Source organism: Tarenaya hassleriana, unplaced genomic scaffold, assembly GCF_000463585.1.
Source record: "Tarenaya hassleriana unplaced genomic scaffold, ASM46358v1 Cleome42, whole genome shotgun sequence".
Taxonomy (NCBI): domain Eukaryota; kingdom Viridiplantae; phylum Streptophyta; class Magnoliopsida; order Brassicales; family Cleomaceae; genus Tarenaya; species Tarenaya hassleriana.
This window is the reverse complement of record NW_010966986.1, coordinates 152473-172742: the sequence shown is the minus strand read 5'-3', so window position 1 is coordinate 172742 and position 20270 is coordinate 152473. Positions and strand designations below refer to the sequence as shown.

At 38.5% G+C, this 20270-nt stretch overlaps 5 protein-coding genes across 8 annotated transcripts; 3 read left to right on the top strand and 2 right to left on the bottom strand.

Moving 5' to 3' along the window:
* Positions 1 to 2404, top strand: LOC104825180 (DEAD-box ATP-dependent RNA helicase 56-like; the record flags this gene model as incomplete). Its single annotated transcript, XM_010557468.1, has 8 exons — positions 1 to 214; positions 306 to 424; positions 969 to 1025; positions 1110 to 1294; positions 1442 to 1586; positions 1687 to 1770; positions 1958 to 2021; positions 2119 to 2404. Coding segments are annotated over 8 exons (879 nt in total), but the record flags the coding sequence as incomplete, so codon positions are not given.
* A 959-nt stretch (positions 2405 to 3363) lies between these two features.
* On the top strand, positions 3364 to 6438 carry LOC104824993 (autophagy-related protein 16). Its single transcript, XM_010557211.1, has 5 exons — positions 3364 to 3535; positions 3631 to 3757; positions 4670 to 4851; positions 4925 to 5120; positions 5230 to 6438. Coding segments are annotated over exons 1-5 (1530 nt in total). The 5' UTR covers positions 3364 to 3533; the 3' UTR covers positions 6253 to 6438.
* A 715-nt stretch (positions 6439 to 7153) lies between these two features.
* LOC104824992 (quinolinate synthase, chloroplastic) lies at positions 7154 to 11196 on the bottom strand. Its single transcript, XM_010557210.1, has 7 exons — positions 10193 to 11196; positions 9076 to 9360; positions 8661 to 8879; positions 8393 to 8572; positions 7834 to 8331; positions 7580 to 7741; positions 7154 to 7495 (listed from the first exon to the last, which is right to left on the bottom strand). The coding sequence occupies exons 1-7, from the start codon at positions 10967 to 10969 to the stop codon at positions 7433 to 7435; spliced, it is 2184 nt and encodes a 727-aa protein (XP_010555512.1). The 5' UTR covers positions 10970 to 11196; the 3' UTR covers positions 7154 to 7432.
* Positions 11197 to 11594: 398 nt separating this feature from the next.
* On the top strand, positions 11595 to 13301 carry LOC104824991 (manganese-dependent ADP-ribose/CDP-alcohol diphosphatase). 4 transcript variants are annotated; one of them, XM_010557205.1, is made up of 2 exons: positions 11595 to 11700; positions 12158 to 13301. In XM_010557205.1, the coding sequence occupies exon 2, from the start codon at positions 12176 to 12178 to the stop codon at positions 13109 to 13111; it is 936 nt and encodes a 311-aa protein (XP_010555507.1). In that variant the 5' UTR covers positions 11595 to 11700; positions 12158 to 12175; the 3' UTR covers positions 13112 to 13301. The 4 variants fall into 4 exon arrangements, with proteins under 4 accessions (XP_010555507.1, XP_010555509.1, XP_010555511.1 ...); XM_010557207.2 differs by having other exon boundaries at positions 11632 to 11737; XM_010557209.1 differs by lacking the exon at positions 11595 to 11700 and adding an exon at positions 11754 to 12059.
* A 667-nt stretch (positions 13302 to 13968) lies between these two features.
* Positions 13969 to 15100, bottom strand: LOC104824990 (high-affinity nitrate transporter 3.1). Its single transcript, XM_010557204.2, has 2 exons — positions 14842 to 15100; positions 13969 to 14672 (listed from the first exon to the last, which is right to left on the bottom strand). Exons 1-2 carry the CDS (start codon positions 14978 to 14980, stop codon positions 14188 to 14190), a joined length of 624 nt encoding a protein of 207 aa, XP_010555506.1. The 5' UTR covers positions 14981 to 15100; the 3' UTR covers positions 13969 to 14187.
* Between the last annotated feature and the right edge of the window lie 5170 nt (positions 15101 to 20270).

Here is a 20270-nt window from a genome sequence, read left to right as displayed (position 1 = left end):
CGGTTCAGTACATATCTACCTGATATCAAGGTGGCGGTGTTTTATGGTGGAGTCAACGTTAAGATTCACAAAGACTTACTGAAGAATGAATGTCCTCATATTGTTGTTGGCACACCCGGTCGAGTGCTTGCACTTGCCAGGGATAAGGATCTTTCCTTAAAGAATGTGAGGCATTTTATACTCGATGAGTGCGATAAAATGCTCGAGTCACTCGGTATGTTACTTATTGACTTGTTTATGTTTTTAGATATTATCCATTTTCCCTTGACTGTTCTAAGTTTTAATCATTACCTATCCTCTGTCAGACATGCGAAGGGATGTGCAGGAGATTTTTAAAATGACTCCTCATGATAAACAAGTAATGATGTTCTCTGCAACCCTCAGCAAAGAGATACGCCCAGTCTGCAAGAAATTTATGCAAGATGTAATGTCCAATCACCGATACTATCTTGGTTTTAAAATCTTGTAGTTTTGTATCAACGCCAGTGTTTTCTGAGAAAGAGTTCATCGGTTTAGTGGACACCTTCTGCCCTGCCATACCCGCGTTTGATCAATGGATTCAGGTTTACAATTTAGTTGCATAGGATAATCCGGTCAGTTTTTTCTTCTTTTTTTTTTTTTTTTGTGTCGGGGGGGATGGGATGGGCTTACGTTCAGTGGTGTCTTTTGCATATTAGAATATTTTATGTTCGGTTTCTTTTTCTTGTTGTCTCTACGGGGTTGGTTTTGAGACAGTCTTCTGAAGGTCACAGGACATCATCATTGTGTACGCGTTTGTTTTGGGCGAAATATTCCAAGAAATGTTCCGAGCGATAGCGGCTTCCTTGCTTAACTGCATAAGCTAGGCAAAGCTGATGGTCGAGAATTTGAGTCTGAGGGCTCACCATCTACCATCTCTTTCGTACTGGATATGATTTGCTTGAGGAACGCTTGCTAATACTCTTTAATGTGACATCTGATCCTTTCAGCCAATGGAAATATATGTTGATGATGAAGCCAAGTTGACTCTTCACGGGCTTGTACAGGTATGTTAATCGGATCTGATCTCTTATTTGCTTCAATAATGATTGGTAAATATGTGAACCATTTTTCTGTTATTATCATGACAGCACTACATCAAACTAAGCGATATGGAGAAAAACCGAAAGTTAAACGACCTTCTTGATGCCTTGGACTTCAATCAAGTTGTCATCTTTGTGAAAAGTGTCAGTAGAGCTGCCGAGCTGAACAAGTTACTGGTTGAATGCAATTTCCCCTCTATATGCATTCATTCTGGCATGTCCCAAGAAGAGAGGTTTGTATCTCTCCCTAACTGTTTTACAACTAAAGTACCTCGTTTGCATGATCCCATATTGTAGGTCCTTTGTCATTCGAGTGTACTCTGCTTGCCCTTTATGATCTCTTTACAGAAACGAACCTTTTTTGCTTGCACAATATATAGATTGACTCGTTACAAGGGATTCAAAGAAGGGCACAAGAGAATTCTTGTGGCTACTGACTTGGTTGGGAGAGGAATTGACATCGAGCGTGTGAACATCGTCATCAACTATGATATGCCTGATTCTGCTGATACTTATCTCCACAGGGTAATTGATCTCCTTTTGTCACCCCTGAAAACCTCAGTGGGTTGTTTCGTGTACGTTCTTCATCATATTATGTTATATCTTCTGGATCTGCATGCTGTAGGTCGGTAGAGCTGGAAGGTTTGGTACCAAGGGTCTCGCCATCACATTTGTTTCATCCGCTGCCGATTCAGATGTCCTTAACCAGGTTTGGAGTTGGAGCCTGCATGCATTTTTTTCCTCGAACTTAATTTGTTCATTCAGACCGAACTATCATTGTGGATAATTGAGGCAGTTTTCGGGTCCATCTGATGCGTGGCCGCTGTATTTAATAACAGTTGGGTATTAATGATGAAAATCCCCATGGTTAGCATAGAAATATTAGAAGTGATGAGCTTTATGAGCGGTTTGAGGTTGACATAAAGGAACTTCCCGAGCAGATCGATACGTCTACCTACAGTAAGTGTTTCTACTGAACTACGTTGAAAGGTAAAATAAAAAAGGGACGCAGTGTTAGTTAGGTGTGGTTCTAACGTCGATTTTTTTTTTTGTTCAGTGCCGTCGTGAAATCTTTTCCGTTAGGAGGCTCTGAGGGTGAAGGGTCGGAGTGAGGTTCGTTCTGTGCGCGTTTGTGCTGTTGTTTTTGTACCCTTTTAATGTGATTTTAGACCATTTTGTAGCATTCTCTCTGTTCGAATTTCTCAGGTCGCGGGGTTGTTTTAGAAGTAATTTGTTTCACTGCACCACATTCCATGTGAAACTGGTTTTACCCCCATGGATGATGAGTTATTTTTTTTTAGGGTTTAGGAATATGAATCCTGAGGCGAAGGTAGGTTTCTGAATTGTCAATAACCGACTGCCACTGTCATTCCCTAAATCAAATTCAAACATAAATTGAACGTTTAAAAAAATATAAAATAGTTTGTTTAGTTTTTCAAGTCCCGTGTTCTCTGTCGCGGTCACAGTTCCTAACTCAAAGTGTCCGCATGTCGCTGGTCCTTGGCCCGGAAGATCCGACTCCAAGATTCAATACCGTTCTCGCCTTTGACCGTCGCGAATAGGCGGCCGATGCCTTTAGATCTCGATCCTTTCTGACACCATATGGGTCGGATCATAACGGTGTCCATTAGAGTAGTTACCATATTAAAATTTGAGATGGATTGAAATTTCGGTTATAAACCAAAACCAGAGATCTTTCTTTATCTTGGAGCAGACTGACAGAAGACAATAGCAAAGCTTTTGTCTTAAAAGATTTTTTTTTGTAGTCTTCGTTGAATCCATACACCAACCATATGTGATACAACAATTGTTTTTAAATTTTTTACAACATTCGTAATTAATTTCGTTTCCAATATTCAAATTTTATAACTTAATAATTTTTTATGTTGAACAAACAAATAGGAATTTTTGTATACATATACACGCCGTGCTTAATATGGATTTCTTTAACTTCCTACCAAAATGAAATGTTCCTTAATTCTGTCCTTTACATGACTTGGTGTTACATTTTACATTTGATTAAATTATTTTCTCATCCAAAATTTCCAATTTTTACGATCTTTTATTCATTCGAGTTTTTATTTTGAATTTTGATAGAATTGAGATTTTATGTTATATTATATTTTTATTTAAAAAATATTTGTTTTACATTTTTTTTATATTTTAATTCCTTTTTATTGCTTTTAGTCTTTTAGATTCGTTTTAATTTATAAGTTATTTTAAAAATATATTAACCAGGGTTTAAGTTGAGTTTAAATCCAATTATATATGGGTTTGATTCAATTTCGTTGAGGAGCGACAGATAGAAAAACAGCCACCATTTTTCCATTGTTTTATTTGGGCACTCGTTTGCGTACGGCACGCCATAGGTTCTGATCAAAATCGATCAAGTTCTCTGTTTCGCCTTCTTCTTCCTCCACTTCTCGTCGAAAACCCTAATTACAAGTTCTGCGAGGTCTTTGCTCGATCGAGATGTATGTTTTTTTTTTTCCAGATTTCACTGTTCGGTGCACTTTTTCCGATTGATTCTCCCTCAGTGACTGATTCCGTCGATATTTGGAAATTTCAGGGCACAGGAGGAGAAAGCGAGGGAAGCCATTAAACACGCTCTCAGAGCTCTTCGGAAGCGTCATCTTCTCGAGGAAGCTGCTCATGCTCCTGTAATTTCTGCTCTATCTAGGCCTATTATTTCTCAGGTACCTTGACTCTTCCTCCATCAAATTGGGCTTCTTTCTGTATTTTTTTTAGGTTTACAAGGTTAGTGTTATTGCTAATGATATGCTCGTGAAGCCTTCTGATTGTGGATAAAATGTTGGAAGTAGCTTTTTTTTTTTTGGTCAGATTGTGTTCTTGTTGCTTGTGTTGGTGTTATAAAATGACACATTGAAGTCCTCCATATGTTCTTATCTAAATACCATGGTTGAGTTATTTCATTGGATTTTTGTATTATGAACACATGTATCTTGTACTTTGCTGCCTCTGGGATATCAGTTCTTTAAAGTTTTGTTTCATTCCTTTGCTACCGAAACTTGGTTGTGTCTATGGGGAAGTGGATTAGAATTAGGATCTTGAATCTGTTGTTGAAAATGTCCAGACAATCTACTCTCCATGCAAGTTTGAATAACGTCTTTTGGTGTTCATGTGGATTTGGACTTCAGAAGGGATCATTTTATTGGTCTGATGTAACAGAGTATGGTTTATTAATGATGAAAATCCCCATGGTTAGCATAGAAATATTAGAAGTGATGAGCTTTATCTGGAGCCTTATCTCATGTAAGAGAGTTTCTCTGGTTTTTATCACATCCAATCGATCTTGGCATTTGACTGATGCTCGGACAGCTATTACATCAAACATGCATTTTTGTTTTCATGATGTTGTTGTCCTGTGAGATGCTGAACATCTTACAATTAAACTCCAGGCGGATCATTATAATCCATGGAAGTTTTTGCTAGAAATCAGTTATTACTCGTATCAGTTATTATGCCATAGTATTCCCATCCAATCCGTAATCTTGTGTTCTGAATATAGTAGATTTGGTCTTTTATGCCTTCCTTTCTCTGTAATGCTTTAAATATGTCATGGTTTGACTTAATATTGATATATGCAGGGCTCGGAATGGAAAGAGAAATATGAAACACTGGAAGCAGAGCTGCAGCAATGTTACAAAGCTCAATCCCGATTATCTGAACAACTTGTGGTAGAAGTAGCTGAATCCAGAGCTTCAAAGGCTTCGTTGCAGGAGAACGAGACATTAATTACTGACCTGCAGAAAGAATTAACCGAAACAAGGTTAGACTGCTTTTGCAACCACTGGTACATTGTTATCTCATATGACTCCTTGAAACTTAAATATGTACTTCAGGGAAGAAAGCACCCAGTTAAAAGGAGAGTTAGAGGAAAAGATCAAGACTCTGGATTTGATTATTTCTGAAAACAAGGAACTTCGAGCTCAGCTGGAGGAGATAACGACTAGAGCTAAAAAAGCAGAGGCAGAGAATAAAATGTTGATTGATCGGTGGATGCTGCAGAAGATGCAGGATGCAGAACGCCTTAATGAGGTGCTTGGCCTTTTTTATGTTGCCCGGTTAAAAAAAACTTTCTTTTTTGGTTTTACATCCTCTTGCTTTAGAATCATTGAATTGCATGTGAATCTCTCTTTTCGATTAGGCTAATGCGCTATATGAAGACATGTTAGCTCGGCTCAAGGCAAATGGTTTGGAAAATCTTGCTCGACAACAAGTTGATGGGATTGTTCGCCGCAACGAAGATGGAACTGAACACTTTGTGGAGTCGACTGTTCCATCTACATGCGGGCACCGTATCCACGCTCATGAAGGTGGCTGTGGCTCTATACTCTTCGAATACAATTCCGGGACTCTGGTTACGGGGGGACAAGACCGATCAGTCAAAATGTGGGACAGTAACAGCGGTTCTTTAGTTAAAACCTTATACGGTTCCCTTGGCAATATACTCGATCTGACCATAACCCACGACAGCAAATCCATCATCGCAGCTAGCAGCTCGAACAATCTGTTTGTGTGGGATGTCAATACGGGTCGGGTAAATCATACACTCACGGGCCACACTGATAAAGTATGTGCTGTGGATGTGAGCAAGTTTTCGAGCCGACACATTGTGAGCGCGGCTTATGACCGTACTATAAAACTCTGGGATCTGCAGAAAGGTTACTGCACCAACACTATCATCTTCCACAGTAACTGCAATGCAATCTGCTTCAGCGTGGACGGGCAGACTGTGTTTTCAGGTCACATGGACGGGAATCTCCGGCTATGGGATATTCAGACCGGGAGACTTCTGTCCGAAGTAGCGGCACATTCTGCCGCCGTCACGTCGGTATCGTTGTCCAGAAACGGAAACAGGATCCTGACGAGTGGCAGAGACAACTTGCACAATCTATTCGACACCCGAACACTGGAACTCTGTGGCACGCTCAAAGCAACAGGGAACAGGTTGGCATCGAACTGGAGCCGGTCTTGTGTAAGTCCAGATGACGGTTATGTGGCTGCAGGGTCGGCTGATGGGTCGGTTCATGTATGGTCCATAGCGAAAGGCGATATAGTAACGACGCTCAAGGAGCAAACGTCTCCGATATTGTGCTGCGCTTGGAGCGGGCTCGGGAAACCACTTGCCTCGGCGGATAAGAACGGGTACGTTTGCACTTGGACATGATATCGTACGTTAGAGATCATTCATATTTCTGTATATGCAAACGCTGGTTATACAACAAAACCCCGAAAAGTTGATTCGATGCGTTTTCGGGTTTTATTTCGGGAGAGGATTTGATATTGGTTCGGTTTCCTTTGTTCAATTCCCTTATCTCATTTTAGGATTTCACTGTTTCGGGTGTTCGCTTTACCGACCGAACTGAGTTTGGAAGAACTGTGATTTCTTTGCAATGAAAAAAAAAGGAATCAAATATGAATTATCTCATTTGTCGGAAATCAAGAACAAGAGATCTGGTAGAGTAGCGTGTGATTTCAAGAACACACATTTCTGATCCACATTGCAAATACGCAGTTACATTATTGCATGTCATCGTCAAGCTAAATGTGAAAAGCCCATCAAATTAACAAATAAAGTTCCTTCCTTTATAAAAGTAGAAGAAACGCTACGGAATTCCCCCAAAAACAAGACATCGAATTTCTTAAAAGGGTTTTTACAATGCGAGAAAAGAATGTTAGTCGGTTCAGTTCGGAGTGGTTTTGTTATATGGTTACCAAATTAAAAACGAAAATTGATGCTTACGCATATTTTTACGGTGACTAATTTGGATTTTCGCAAGTTCGGTTCAGTTCGGTTCGATCCGGACCAGTCCAGGACTTAAGATTTCAAACCAAAATGTCCACTCCTAGTTAACGACCACTGAATGTTGTGACTTGTACGCTTCAATCAATGGTTCAATAAGCTTTGATCCATGACCCCTCGTTATGGTTGAAGTCCGAAGATCGGTTTCTCGAGAAAGCAACGTTGAAGGGTAAAATCCCGTGCTAAGTTTCGGGATTCGTAATTCGGTGGAGATGATACTAACCCTTGTTCTTCAAGTTCCTCGTCAAGGTTATATCGAAAACGCTAAACATGCAAAATACAGTTATTGAAACGTTTCACCATTCCAAGGTTAGATGTCCTCGGCAAGAACGTTGCTTTGTTACATTGCCGTATTATACGTTGGTCCACATTTTGCGGTGCCCGTAACGCTGTTCTACCTCACGGTATGACGATAAACCGATAACCGAACCGACGGTGAAACATAGGATGTATAATAGGAAGACAGAGAGACAGTGTCACTGCTTCCTTTTAGGAAGTTTGTAAGAAAGATGACAGTAACCTAACTGTCTTGGCTCAACCCGAGTCACCTCCTGTCCCAAGAACCGAGTATCTGATGAACGAGGTCATCGGACAGTTCCTTGTTTGCCTGCGTAAAACAATGGGTTTGAGATTACGGCAAGGTCGAGAAGAACGAAAACCCAAAAGGCTTAGTCTATGAATGTTCAATAACCTGGAAGTGTCTCATGTGAAGAATTGGCTCACACCCAACATCTGCAATCAGTTTCCCTTGAGGAGTTTGTAGTTTAAACCTCTCGGCCTTGAATGGCCCGAGCGTGTTCTCCTCGTCGGGTAGATTATGGCACACTTTCAAGAGCGAGTTCAGAGAATTCATCTGCAGATTACGGGCATTTTCAAGTTGCGGATAGAAAAAAAGAAAGGCGAGTCGAGTCCGAGGCAATAGATTGGGTTAGAAAAGCAAATGACCTTCATATACGGGCAAGAAGCACAACCGCCGTGAATAGAGCAGCCCTCACCACTCGTTACTCCCGGTACAACCGGTAGTATCACATCGCCGACTTTGATGGAATCCGGACTCTCGGAAGAACTGGCTGATGTTTTAGTCATCGAGTCTGATGAAACCGGAAAGACTACTTCTACTTTCACTTTTGATTGAGCAGAGCTTAGCAGATTTCTAACCGTTGAAACAATCGATGTCACCATTCCCGACTCTGTTCCCAGAACGAATTGGAGATGGTCATCGGTATTTCGGTCCAATGCTTCTTGAACCCTCTGCCTGATGAAATCAAGTATGTTTTGTGTGGAGCCGACCACTCCCATCCCTCTTCTCTTTGCTTCCATTGCCAGCGAAAACATTTCACCCGGAACCTCAAGGTGTGCTGTAAGAAAGGCATCACAGTACATTTGTTTTATTCTCTCGACAACCTCGTGGCCAAAGAGATGATGTACAATACACGTCCCTTCCTGCAACAGAAGACGGAATTAGCATTCTGCATATATGGGAGACAACAACAAAAAAAGTTACCTGGAAATAGTGCAGACGGGGCAGCAATGATGTAATGGAATCTCTGTTGTGTTTCGGGTGAATACTGGCGATTTCTTCATCGGTCATCAATGTCATCTGCTGTAAAAGCTCTACGAGATTTGCTCCCATGTAAGAGTCAGGTCCATACCAAACATTTAACTCCGGGATCTGTGCAAATGCCTGTTGACAAAAAACAGCAAGAAAAGGAAAGGGATTTCAACAGAATGTAGACAAAGGAAAAGAATCGGGAGAAAGCAAGACAGCGGACCTGCAGAATCGTCTGAACGACATTAGAGGAAGTGCAAGTAATTGTAGGAACAAGCTCGTGGGTGAAGGCTTTCGTCTCTAGAGATGTATTAATATAGATGACATGCAGTGAAGGAGAAGAGGAAGAAGCATCTTCGAGATAATTCAAGTAAGAAGGAGCAGAAGCAGCATCGGCCAGTGAACACCCTATACGTTCATCGGACAACCTGTATACGCCAACCTACAATACCACGACAATAAGTAAATGCCAATGCTTGTCCAAAAGCATCGATTTTCAAATATCCCGGTAAACAGAACAGATATCGTTATAACAACTCTGTAAGTTTCCAGTTCATCTTCTCTGTAGTTTTGTCATTGTCTTCAAATCAAAGGAGCGATACAATAGAGAAAACGTAAGAGACCATAGAGCTATCTACCTTTCCAAACCCGGCTTGATCAAGAATGGCACGAACATTCTCAGACATAAAATCGACACCCAGAACAGTTATGAACTCACATCCAGCTTTCGCCATATTGACAGCTGTATCCGCCATGACCAGAGAATCGGATATGTGAATGTGAGGCCAATATTTTTGTGCGGCGGTCAAGACCCCTTGCACTTCAGGATCCATATAGAAATGGGCTACAACTCCAATCTTCTTCTCCTTCAGCACATTGACAAGTTCTTGAACCCTAGTCTCGTTTGGAGACAAAAACTTTGCCTGCAACAAAAAAAAAATAGAAAAAGAAAATAGCATATCAAGAGTGGCACAAAATTTAATCCGGAAAAGAGGGAAAACAAGCACAAGAACAGCAACAACAACATCGTCTTAATCCCAAATCTATTTGGGGTCGGAGGGAAAACAAGAAGGGGAAAAGAAAATAACTAAACGAAATCAAGTCAAGTTGCAATCCTGTTCTCACTGGATGAGATGAGAATGCATACTTCTCCATATGAAACATTCACAACACAAGAATGAAAGCACTGAGTATACAAAACATTAAATGTACAAAAACAACATCAAGCTGTACAAAACAAGGAAAGAAAGAGACTCAACGCTCAAACTAAGCAATTGGCAGGAGGAAAACCGAGTTGCCACTAAAATATCAAAGTGAAACACTTTATTACAAGGTAGATATTATAATAGTGTCTTCAACCAGTCCTTTGATTCTAGCCATTACAACAACATCTACAATGCTTGCCAAACTCAAACTTGATGTGTTGGTTCCATCTTTTCAAATCATTTAACCCATTGCCAAATCCTAAGAGTAAAATTCTCAATACTTGTTTTTTTTTATAATCCGTTCAACGGAACTTTGGTATAAATCTCCTACAAGATCAAGAAGTCCTTGTGAATATCTGGCCCACGCTTTGATTTGAACCCTTTGCATGTTCCCAAGCTTGGGTAAATTCTCAATTCTTGTTCTTCTCCCCTAAGAAATATCGCTACAAAAGCTTATCTATGGATCCTAATACTCCTTGTTTACAACATCATCATCGTCATCCATGATTACTTCTTGTTTGAAATGAAGATTACAGAGGAAACTACTCACCTGAGCTTCAGCATAGCTTCCTTTAGCCTCAATCCCATCAGCCGTCACAACCAGCGACGGGAACGGCTCGAACGCCGGCGCTTGTCCTTCACGTTCCGCCACGAGCCGTCGCGTCCGTTTCTGCATGCTCACCAGGACATTGTGCCACGTGTTCACCCTCGACCTCTCCCCTGTACCCAACAACCCAACATTGAGCGCCGCCAAATCCTCCGTCTTCAGCCCCATCACTTCCTCGGGCGACGCCGAGTCCACCACCTGAATCAGACACGAGCACAAACCCTTCGTTATGTCGGAGTCGCTGTCCACCCAAAACCGCATCTTCCCATCTTGATCCAGCTCGGCGTCCAGCCAGACTCGGGCCATGCAACCCATGACTCGGTTCGCCTTGGTCCGAGACGACTCGGGCATCGGAGGGATGAGACTCCCATGGTGGAGAATCCACTTGACCCGATCCACTGGCTCCATTAAGGACTGGAATTCCGCGACCAACCTCTGAAGCCTATGAAGCACGAGACAAGTGGTCTCCGAAGACGAAGAAGCCACGGCCGAGCACGAGAACGGAGACGTAATAGGGTCTCGCGAGGTGGGTTTTACAGAGGAAACCAGACCATGATCGGGAGATGAAGAACGAACGCATTGGAAGGGTCTAAAACAAGGCGAAACAGAGATTTTGCTCCTCAGACGGGTTAGGCTGGGATTAGGGTTCCAGTAGAGGGAAAAGGAGGAAGAAGGAGAAATAGCAGCATCCGCCGCTTTCAAGGAGAGTGCCAACTCCATTGACAAAGCTCTGAAGGACCTGGTTCCGGAGAGAGAAGTATAGCCTTGAAACGAGGTAAGGTTGGGCTAAAGGTGGAGAATTTCGACGGTGGTGGTCGAAAAGAGATGATCAGATGCTCCGGGCAGAGAGAGAGAGAGACAGGGAGGAATGGGATGCTGAAAGGACAGAGGCAGTGCTCATATGGAAGCGTGAATTGATGTGGTGGCATGCGCTTTTTGTGTGTGTGTGTGTGTTTTTTTTTGTTATATGAAAATGTTTTTTTTTTTTGTCCTTTGGGGATTTTCAAAGGTAATCCTTCGTTTTTCTTTCTTCTTTGCTTTTTCTTCGGGTCGGGAAAGGGGTTGACGACCGTCACGGGACACGTACAAGTAGTCTCCACCAGATGTCTATAATATACTGATAAAATAGCTTCGAGTGTGTCGAATGCGTATGGTATGGAACAAAAGGTGCAGATAGTTTTTATTTATTTTATTTTTCATAAAATATTGTTTTTATTTTTTTTTGTTTTGGAATAAAACTGTATTTTTTCTTGTGTCCCAATGAAACAAATATTTTCGTAACATTATGTATAAATTTTCTAAAATTAAAAAATAATCGAATCCCCAATAGAGTTAAAACGCGTCGTTTCAGTCTCCCCTTTGGTTCGTTGTTGACCAGACAGACTTGCTTGTTTGTCCTCGAAACCTTCTCCGGTTGTAGCCTAAGATCGATCTCGCAAGTCATAACCGTCGTAAGTTGTCCGTACATTTTCCGTTTCCTGTTCCAAGGTTCGAAATTTTCTGGGCTCCGGTTATGGATCCCTTTTTTTTCTTCTCTGTAGATGCGCTTTTAGACGTTCTGGTCGAAAGTTTCTGAATACTGAATGGGATGAAACGTGGAGACACGTTGAATCTGCACTCGTCTTGTTCCTTCGATGACGTTTCATAAATCTTATTAAACAGAATCTGTCTCCTGATGAATTCGATGCATCTGAAATTGTGATTTCTGGGTCTATTCGTCGAAATCACTGTGTTATGTAGTGTAGGGTTTGCGACATTGGGTGCTTACGGACAGAACCAGGGTGTTATTGCCAACACGGCGTTTTCCTCTGTTGGCTTTGTTGTTTCTCAAACTCGTGATTAGCTTGGTTATGTTGCTGAGATTTCCTCTATGACTCTGAACTGAAATGTGAATCTTTCGATATGCAGAGACCAAGATCTGCTGCAATGGGGTCTGCAAATGGATCGCCTCTTTTCTCATTCGGCGTTATAGCCGATGTCCAATACGCAGACATACCCGATGGCCACTCGTTCTTGGGTGTTCCGAGATATTACAGACACAGCATGCTTGTTCTGCAAAGGGCGGTCCGGAAGTGGAACCAGCATGGAAATCTCAAATTTGTTATCAATTTTGGGGATATAGTCGACGGGTTTTGTCCCAAGGACCAATCCCTAGCCGCCGTGAAGAAGGTTGTTGATGAGTTCGGGAAATTCAGTGGTCCTGTGTATCATATGATTGGTAATCACTGTCTCTACAATCTTCCCCGAGAACAGTTGCTTCCCTTGCTGAAGATCCCGGGTTGCAGCGGAAGTGCTTATTACGATTTTTCGCCCTTTCCGGGGTGTAGAATCGTTGTGCTAGACGGGTATGACATCAGTGCGGTTGGATGGCCTCGAGACCATCCTCATACAGCGGCTGCGCTGAAAATACTTGAAGAAAAGAACCCGAATTCCGACAAGAACAGCCCGGAGGGGTTGGTAGGTCTGGAGAGAAGATATCTGAAGTTTAATGGCGGTGTCGGCGAGAAACAGCTGCAATGGCTAGACAATGTGCTTCGGGACGCGACTAAAACGAACCAAAAGGTCGTTGTTTGCGGGCATATACCGATGGATCCCAGCGTAGCATCCAAAGCCGCGATGTTGTGGAACTACGACGAAGTGATGGACATTATACACAAGTACGACTGCGTTAAGCTTTGTCTGTCTGGACACGACCATAAAGGCGGCTGCTCTGTCGATTCTCATGGAGTTCACCATAGATCCCTGGAAGCTGCCCTGGAATGTCCTCCGGGTACGTCTTCTTTCGGATATATCGATGTTTACGAGAATAGATTATCTCTTGTTGGTACTGATCGGATGAAAAGCACTGATTTCGAGACCTAAACCCTGCGAGTTCTGACGAAAACAGTATTGAATTGTTTCTATACTGTGTGATAAATCCCGAATAAGAACGATCTATACACAGTATGTCTATACGGATTTATAGACCGTGTACGCATGTATGCTGCTGTATCTATGTGAAGAGATCATCTTTGCGGTTTCGATCTGAATCTCGGAACTGGTTTCGGTGAAACCGTTGCTTCTTGAGTTTGATCATCAAGATTCGTTTGTCTGTAAAGATTTTTTATGTGGTCGGAACCATTGTTGCTCGAGCGAGGGCATATATAGGAAAGGCAGGCGATGAACAGTTTGGTCGACAATGGATCCAAACAGAGCCAAGTTCCACACCCTTTTAAGGTTTTCTCAGAATTTCATCAATGGTGCTATATATATAAATGCTTGTGTGCGTCTGCTTGCTCACTACACGAAACGAACACATACTTATATATGCGGTTTGGAACGCAGTTTTGCAGCGTTTGAAACGCAAACGCCATTTTTCCAACTTACGACTGTGCTCTGGCCTCCAGCGAAAAATCATAGTCTTAGATGGGCATAATCATGCCAGTGTCGGATATACAAATATCTGGATTTGATATACCTATAAATTAAATTATGAAAATGAGCGGTTGACATTTTATGATAAGCGACCCCATGTGAATAATGAACATGAAATTTGTGATTGGCTCCATGTCCAATCAGATTCCGCCACGTCATTGGACTCTGTAGGAGAAAAGTTAAACATCATTACATTTTCTGTACCAAGTAAATCGGATGGCAATATTATGAGCAAATTCTGCAAAGAATACACAAGATCGGCATATATTTTTAATTCACCGACGTATAATCATATGATAACATCATTATACAAAAATTATTTTGTTTTCTTCAACGGGTTTGAATTGTAATACGTATAAGTACATATAGCGTACGATTCGTGGATTCGAATACAAAATAACATAATATTACACAAAAACAAAGTAAAAGGAAAACCAAATTAAACATGCAAAAAAAAGACAAGATAAGTCAAAGTAAACGCCGTCGTTGTTCACGACCAAACACACAAAGACTTGAAAAAAAGCTCATTTGCTCTGCTCCAACTTGGCCTTCCTCTTCTCGTTGGCGAAGAAGCCAAAGAGAGCCACGACGGAGAAGACACTGAAACAGATGGAAGCGATGTCCAGTGACGCGTGGCGTCCGCTGATTGCTTGAACGCTGAATAGATTCGCTGACTTCGAAGCGTCCGTACTCTGTCCGTACGCGGCCTTCTCGCCCTTGCTGTCGAGAGCGTAGGCTCGGACGAAGTACGAGGCGGTGGGGATGTCACGCTCGATGGTCCAGTCGAAAGACTGGGGGGTCCCGTCGTAGGGGCGAGACACGATGTTGTGAGGGCAGGTCTTGTCCTTGAAGAGCTCGTTCGATGTCTTCCGCCACGGCCGATCCACTTGGCTCACCGGCGCGTAGCACAGCTTCACGGCGACCGTCTTGTAGTCCGAGTCGCTTCCCGGAGCGGCCGTGGAGTTCAGCCTCCACGTTACGCTCACCTTGTCCTTCCCCGGGTCAAGAACTAAAAAAAAAAAAAAAAAAAAAAAAAAACATGACAAGCAAAGATGACGTCATCATAAGTAGGTAACCCTAGATATTGGTAAATTACGATTATGCCCTTGTAGTAACATGACTTGTACGTGGAGTGGTGTATGAGTTGTGTTGGAGAAGAGATCGGAAATTTTACATACCGCCTTGCCTGCTAGGTTTAGCGGTGACCGCGAGCGTGTGCTGGAGGTCGGTGAAGAGCTTCTCTTTGCCCGCTCCACGGCTCGTCCCGATCAAAGAACAGACGAGAAGCGAGATCACGAGGAGATTCCGGATCGCCATTGTTGTATATATCTGAATATCCTCCAAGATTTGAAGAGAGGAGAGGAAGATATGATTTTGTTGATGATTTAAGGTTGATAAGAAAATGAGATGCACATAGAGGTCTTTATATATGGTGATATTGGAGAATTAATTAAACTGCAATATATATTTTTTCTTTTCCCTGAAAAATAATTTTTTGAAGTGATTTAGGGTGATTAATTATAATAATCATGATGATGAAGTCAATGCTATAATTCGAGGCAACTTGTTTGGGCTTTACCCTTTGAAGAATAAGAAGAGATTTTCGTGTCTTTGTGTGTTGTCTTTATCGCAAGTGTATCATAAGTCTTCCTCCTTATGGCTCCTAAGCATGGCAAAGGGATGGGACCTAACTATCAAATTTTATTATGTTTATACCAAGAAAAATTATTATGTTAAAATCATTCGGACGTAAATTTTATACACCATTTTAAAATAATTGTGTATAATTTTTTTTAGGGTAAATGAGCAAAAAAAAAAAATCATGTACTTCCATTTTATTTCAATTTAAACCATATATTTATTTTTTATCCTAAAAATCTTGTACTTTTAGATTATCTCCAAAAAACTTATCTCCAAAAAACCATGTACTTTGCATATTATGGTAATTTAAAACCTTTACTTATTTTTTATCCTAAAAAACTATGTACAATTAGATTATCTCCAAAAAATTCATATATCTTGTACATTATGACAATTTAAATTATATATTCAACCATGTACAATTAGATTTCTGTATTTTGCATACATGGACAAAAATAATGTGACACATGTATCCCAGTTTCCGTGAACATGATATGTCACATGAACAAAAACCAATAATATAATTACCAAAGCCAAAATACGAGAATTTTTAAAACTTTTCATTCAAACAAGTAGTGGAATTTAAAACATTTCAACAGTCAAATTAAAATCATACACGTCCGAGATAATATTTAACACAACCGTAAAAGTTTGGGATCACAATCCCGAATCTGAGTATAATACAAAAACCCATTATATTATTGGTTTTTGTCCATATGAGGTATATTGTTCACGGAAAGTGGGATACGAATGTCATATTATTTTTATTCATATATGTAAAGTACGAGAATTTTATGGAGATAGTCAAATCTATCAGCTATTTAATTCTTTCTCGTGGGCAATTTCTTCTTTTAAATGCATTACGACTTTGTTTTTTAAGACAAAAAATGTGTATAAGATTTAAATTGCTATAATATGCAAAGTATAGAAAATTTTTGGAGATAATCTAATTGTGTAGAAGTTTTTAGGATAAAAAATAAGTATAAAGTTTAAATTCTATAATATGCAAAGTACATAATTTTTTTAGAGATAATCTAAAAGTATAGGGTTTTTAAGGATAAAAATAAGTATATGGTTTAAATTAAGACAAAATGAAAATACATATTTTTTTTTTGTCATTTATCCCTTTTTTTTATTTGGTGGGCAAAATGATTGTGAATTTTATAGTCGAATGGTTAACCCATCATAGATAACCATGCCTATATACTACCACTGAATATCGTCCTTATTTTGAATATTTTTGGTCGAATAATAGATATTTAGTCTGGTTATAACTTATAATTATATAATGAAAATACAATTGGAGCCAGCGAAATCTACGTTTTGAAGGTAATTTTTATGTTTTTCTAAAAAAAACTATAATCATAATTTAAAATGAATTGCTATAAATTACTCTTACTATAATCATACATTATCTTGTAAGATGTTAAGACAATCTAACTCTTTGCGGATAGGTTCTATTTCACTACTCTGGTTTAGTTTTTTTTTAATCAATGTTCAATCCACATGGAGATATATTTTTGTATATTTTTTTTTGAAAAATTGATTGTGTAAGAAAGTCAATTTTGTTAAAATTAAGATTACGTCGATATTTAATAGGATAAAATAACAAAATAAAAATAAAAAAAAGATTGTATTTTTTTTTTGTTGACATTATACATGATGGATTAAAAAAACAAAACAACCAAAAGCTTCAAGTTGACCAAAGGATGATATACAATTTGATAGTATTAAGTTATAAAATAAGTAAAGTTTGTATTAATTAAGCTAATCGCATTTGAATCTGGAATCTGCAATAATTTATAATTGGGATAATAATAAATTTTATAAAGATATATTTAATGGGGTAATTAATAATTCTGTTACAATTTTATTAAAAAAAATTAAAAATATAACACCTAAACCTGTAACTCCATTATCAAAAGATAGATATATTCTTGTTGAATTTTTTTGTAACGGTGAGAACCATCCACAATCCTTCGGACGTGGTGATAAATCTCGACTCCACATAATAGTTTGCAAACCACGTAGAATAAATAAACTATTCAAAGGATGTCAGACTCACAAAAGAATAGTGTTGAATCCACGACCCTTTTTAGAATCTTTGACTCTCAAACCCGTTCATTTGGTCTTGAAGGGCGAGTCACCCCTCATAACTTGTTTATACTAAAACGTTTCTTGATATATTGATATAAAAAAATTGTAAATAATATAAATACAGGTAATGTAGGTAAAAATCGTATTTACAATTAATTAAAATATGTAATATACAATGTATATTACTAGTGGAGGCAAAGTTACCTTTTATCATCAATCGAATCAACATCACTTAAAACAAAAGCATGCGGTTGAGACAAGAAGTATTCAGTAATGTGGGTCTTATTCAGTTGATGAGATACCGTCGTTTTTTCATGGAAGGAAAAAAATTATGCAAGAACAATATATTTATTTATAAAATTGATAATTAACTGGTATCAAATAATAACAATAATTATTTAAATTATTTAAAAATAATAATAGTATTATATAAAATAAAATAATATACTTTTTAGTAATTTACACTAAATCGCATATATCAATTAGTCGTTTTTAGTTTTTACCAACAATAATCTTTCTATCTAAAAGATAGAACCCTACCATTCATGGAGATCGTCTTTAGTTGTTCCCCTTGGCCCAATGTTGAGACTTAGAGATATTTCACCTGAAAATTATGGGAAAGAATTCAATAGACATTATATTGTTGTTGGTAATAAACGATATGATTTGGTCTGTGTTTTTTTTTTGTAATGGCGGAAATTCAACCTCAATTCTTCGGACGCGGTGATAAATCTTCCGACTCCATATAATAGCTTGCAAACCATGTTGAACAAATAAACCAATCAAATAGTGATAAATTCGTTGGAGAGTTGAATCAAACCCATGATCTTTTGAAAAATCATGGACTCTTTAACCGACAATATATCAAAAATATTCTTATTATGCTATTCTTATTTCAACACATACTCTTCTCCAACTGTGACCATATGACCCATGTGATCCAAAATATAGTGTGATCACATTTTGATTTTATTAATTATAACGTTAAATTTATAGTGATCTCACCAATTCATTATGTTCATATCTTGTATATCTTACTAAATATTTGATTAAAACATAATAAATTTAACGTTATGAACAATGAGATCAACATGTGACTACACTATATTTTGGATCACATGGGTCACATGGTGATAACTAGATAAGGGTATATGTTGAAGTATGAATAGCAATGTAAGAGCATTTTTGATAATTAATGCCCCTTAACCGGGGCATTATAAAAAATACCATTACTTTTTCTATTTTGACTTCAAGACATACCTTTTTCCAACTGTGACCATGTGACCCATGTGACCAGAAATTTAATCTTGGTCATTTTGTCCATAACGTTAAATTTATGATGATCACACCCATTCATTATATTCATATCTTATATATCTTACTAATCATTTGATAAAAAAAATTTATAAATTCAATTTTATAACCAAGATTAAATTTCTGATCACATAGGTCAAATGGTCACAGTTGGAGAAGGGTATGTCTTGAAGTCAAAATAGAAAAGTAAGGGTATTTTTGATAATGCCTCTTTAACCACTACACAAGACTCCAAAGAGTTGGTCCGTGGTTTGGATACTAAATGACCTTTAGATGTTTTGTCTAACATCATATAGCGAAATAGTCTTTGATTTATTTTCATGCATAAATGTAGTGTTTCATGTCATTTATAATTTATAATTTATAGAGACATATAGGACAATTTTTACATATATTTACAATGGTATCCTTACAATAACACAATGAGTCATTTATTGCTCTGTGTCAAATATAATATGTAAATAACAAATATAAAAACAACAACTATATAAATATAATATAAGGGTATGAAATCTAATTGAAAATTCGCGAAATCGTTATCAAGGCATCAACAATATCAATATTAACTACTCAAAGGGTGACAGATTTGTTGGAGAGTTGAATCGAACCCATGATCTTTTGAAAAATTATGGATTCTTTAACCACTACACAAGACTCTTCCGAAGAATTGGTTCGTAGTTTCAAATACAGGTAATGTAGGTAAAAATCGTATTTACAATTAATTAAAATATGTAATATACAATGTATATTACTAGTGGAGGCAAAGTTACCTTTTATCATCAATCGAATCAACATCACTTAAAACAAAAGCATGCGGTTGAGACAAGAAGTATTCAGTAATGTGGGTCTTATTCAGTTGATGAGATACCGTCGTTTTTTCACGGAAGGAAAAAAAAATTATGCAAGAACAATATATTTATTTATAAAATTGATAATTAACTGGTATCAAATAATAACAATAATTATTTAAATTATTTAAAAATAATAATAGTATTATATAAAATAAAATAATATACTTTTTAGTAATTTACACTAAATCGCATATATCAATTAGTCGTTTTTAGTTTTTACCAACAATAATCTTTCTATCTAAAAGATAGAACCCTACCATTCATGGAGATCGTCTTTAGTTGTTCCCCTTGGCCCAATGTTGAGACTTAGAGATATTTCACCTGAAAATTATGGGAAAGAATTCAATAGACATTATATTGTTGGTGGTAATAAACGATATGATTTGGTCTGTGTTTTTTTTTTGTAATGGCGGAAATTCAACCTCAATTCTTCGGACGCGGTGATAAATCTTCCGACTCCATATAATAGCTTGCAAACCATGTTGAACAAATAAACCAATCAACTCTATAAATATGAGTTGTAATACATCATTTTGATCAGATTTTGGTGAATGAAATTTGAGCTTATGCTTGAGACTTTGTTTGTTGAGAATTTTCTCCAAACTATCTTTCCGTTGGTGTGTCCGACGACGAGCTTCGGTGTGTCCGAGTTTTCTGTTCGGTTTGTCCGAATATTATCTATCTTTTACCCTTGTTTCGACTTT

Coding starts and splice junctions, on each gene's coding strand:
- LOC104824993 (XM_010557211.1), top strand. Junction 4,852..4,924: donor AAAGAATTAACCGAAACAAG/GTTAGACTGCTT, acceptor TATGTACTTCAG/GGAAGAAAGCACCCAGTTAA. Junction 5,121..5,229: donor ATGCAGAACGCCTTAATGAG/GTGCTTGGCCTT, acceptor CTTTTCGATTAG/GCTAATGCGCTATATGAAGA.
- LOC104824992 (XM_010557210.1), bottom strand. CDS start 10,969: ATGGAGTTGGCACTCTCCTTGAAAGCGGCGGATGCTGCTATTTCTCCT. Junction 9,361..10,192: donor GAAGCTATGCTGAAGCTCAG/GTGAGTAGTTTC, acceptor TTTTTGTTGCAG/GCAAAGTTTTTGTCTCCAAA. Junction 8,880..9,075: donor ATCAAGCCGGGTTTGGAAAG/GTAGATAGCTCT, acceptor GTGGTATTGTAG/GTTGGCGTATACAGGTTGTC.
- LOC104824991 (XM_010557205.1), top strand. CDS start 12,176: ATGGGGTCTGCAAATGGATCGCCTCTTTTCTCATTCGGCGTTATAGCC.
- LOC104824990 (XM_010557204.2), bottom strand. CDS start 14,980: ATGGCGATCCGGAATCTCCTCGTGATCTCGCTTCTCGTCTGTTCTTTG. Junction 14,673..14,841: donor TAAACCTAGCAGGCAAGGCG/GTATGTAAAATT, acceptor TTTTTTTTTTAG/TTCTTGACCCGGGGAAGGAC.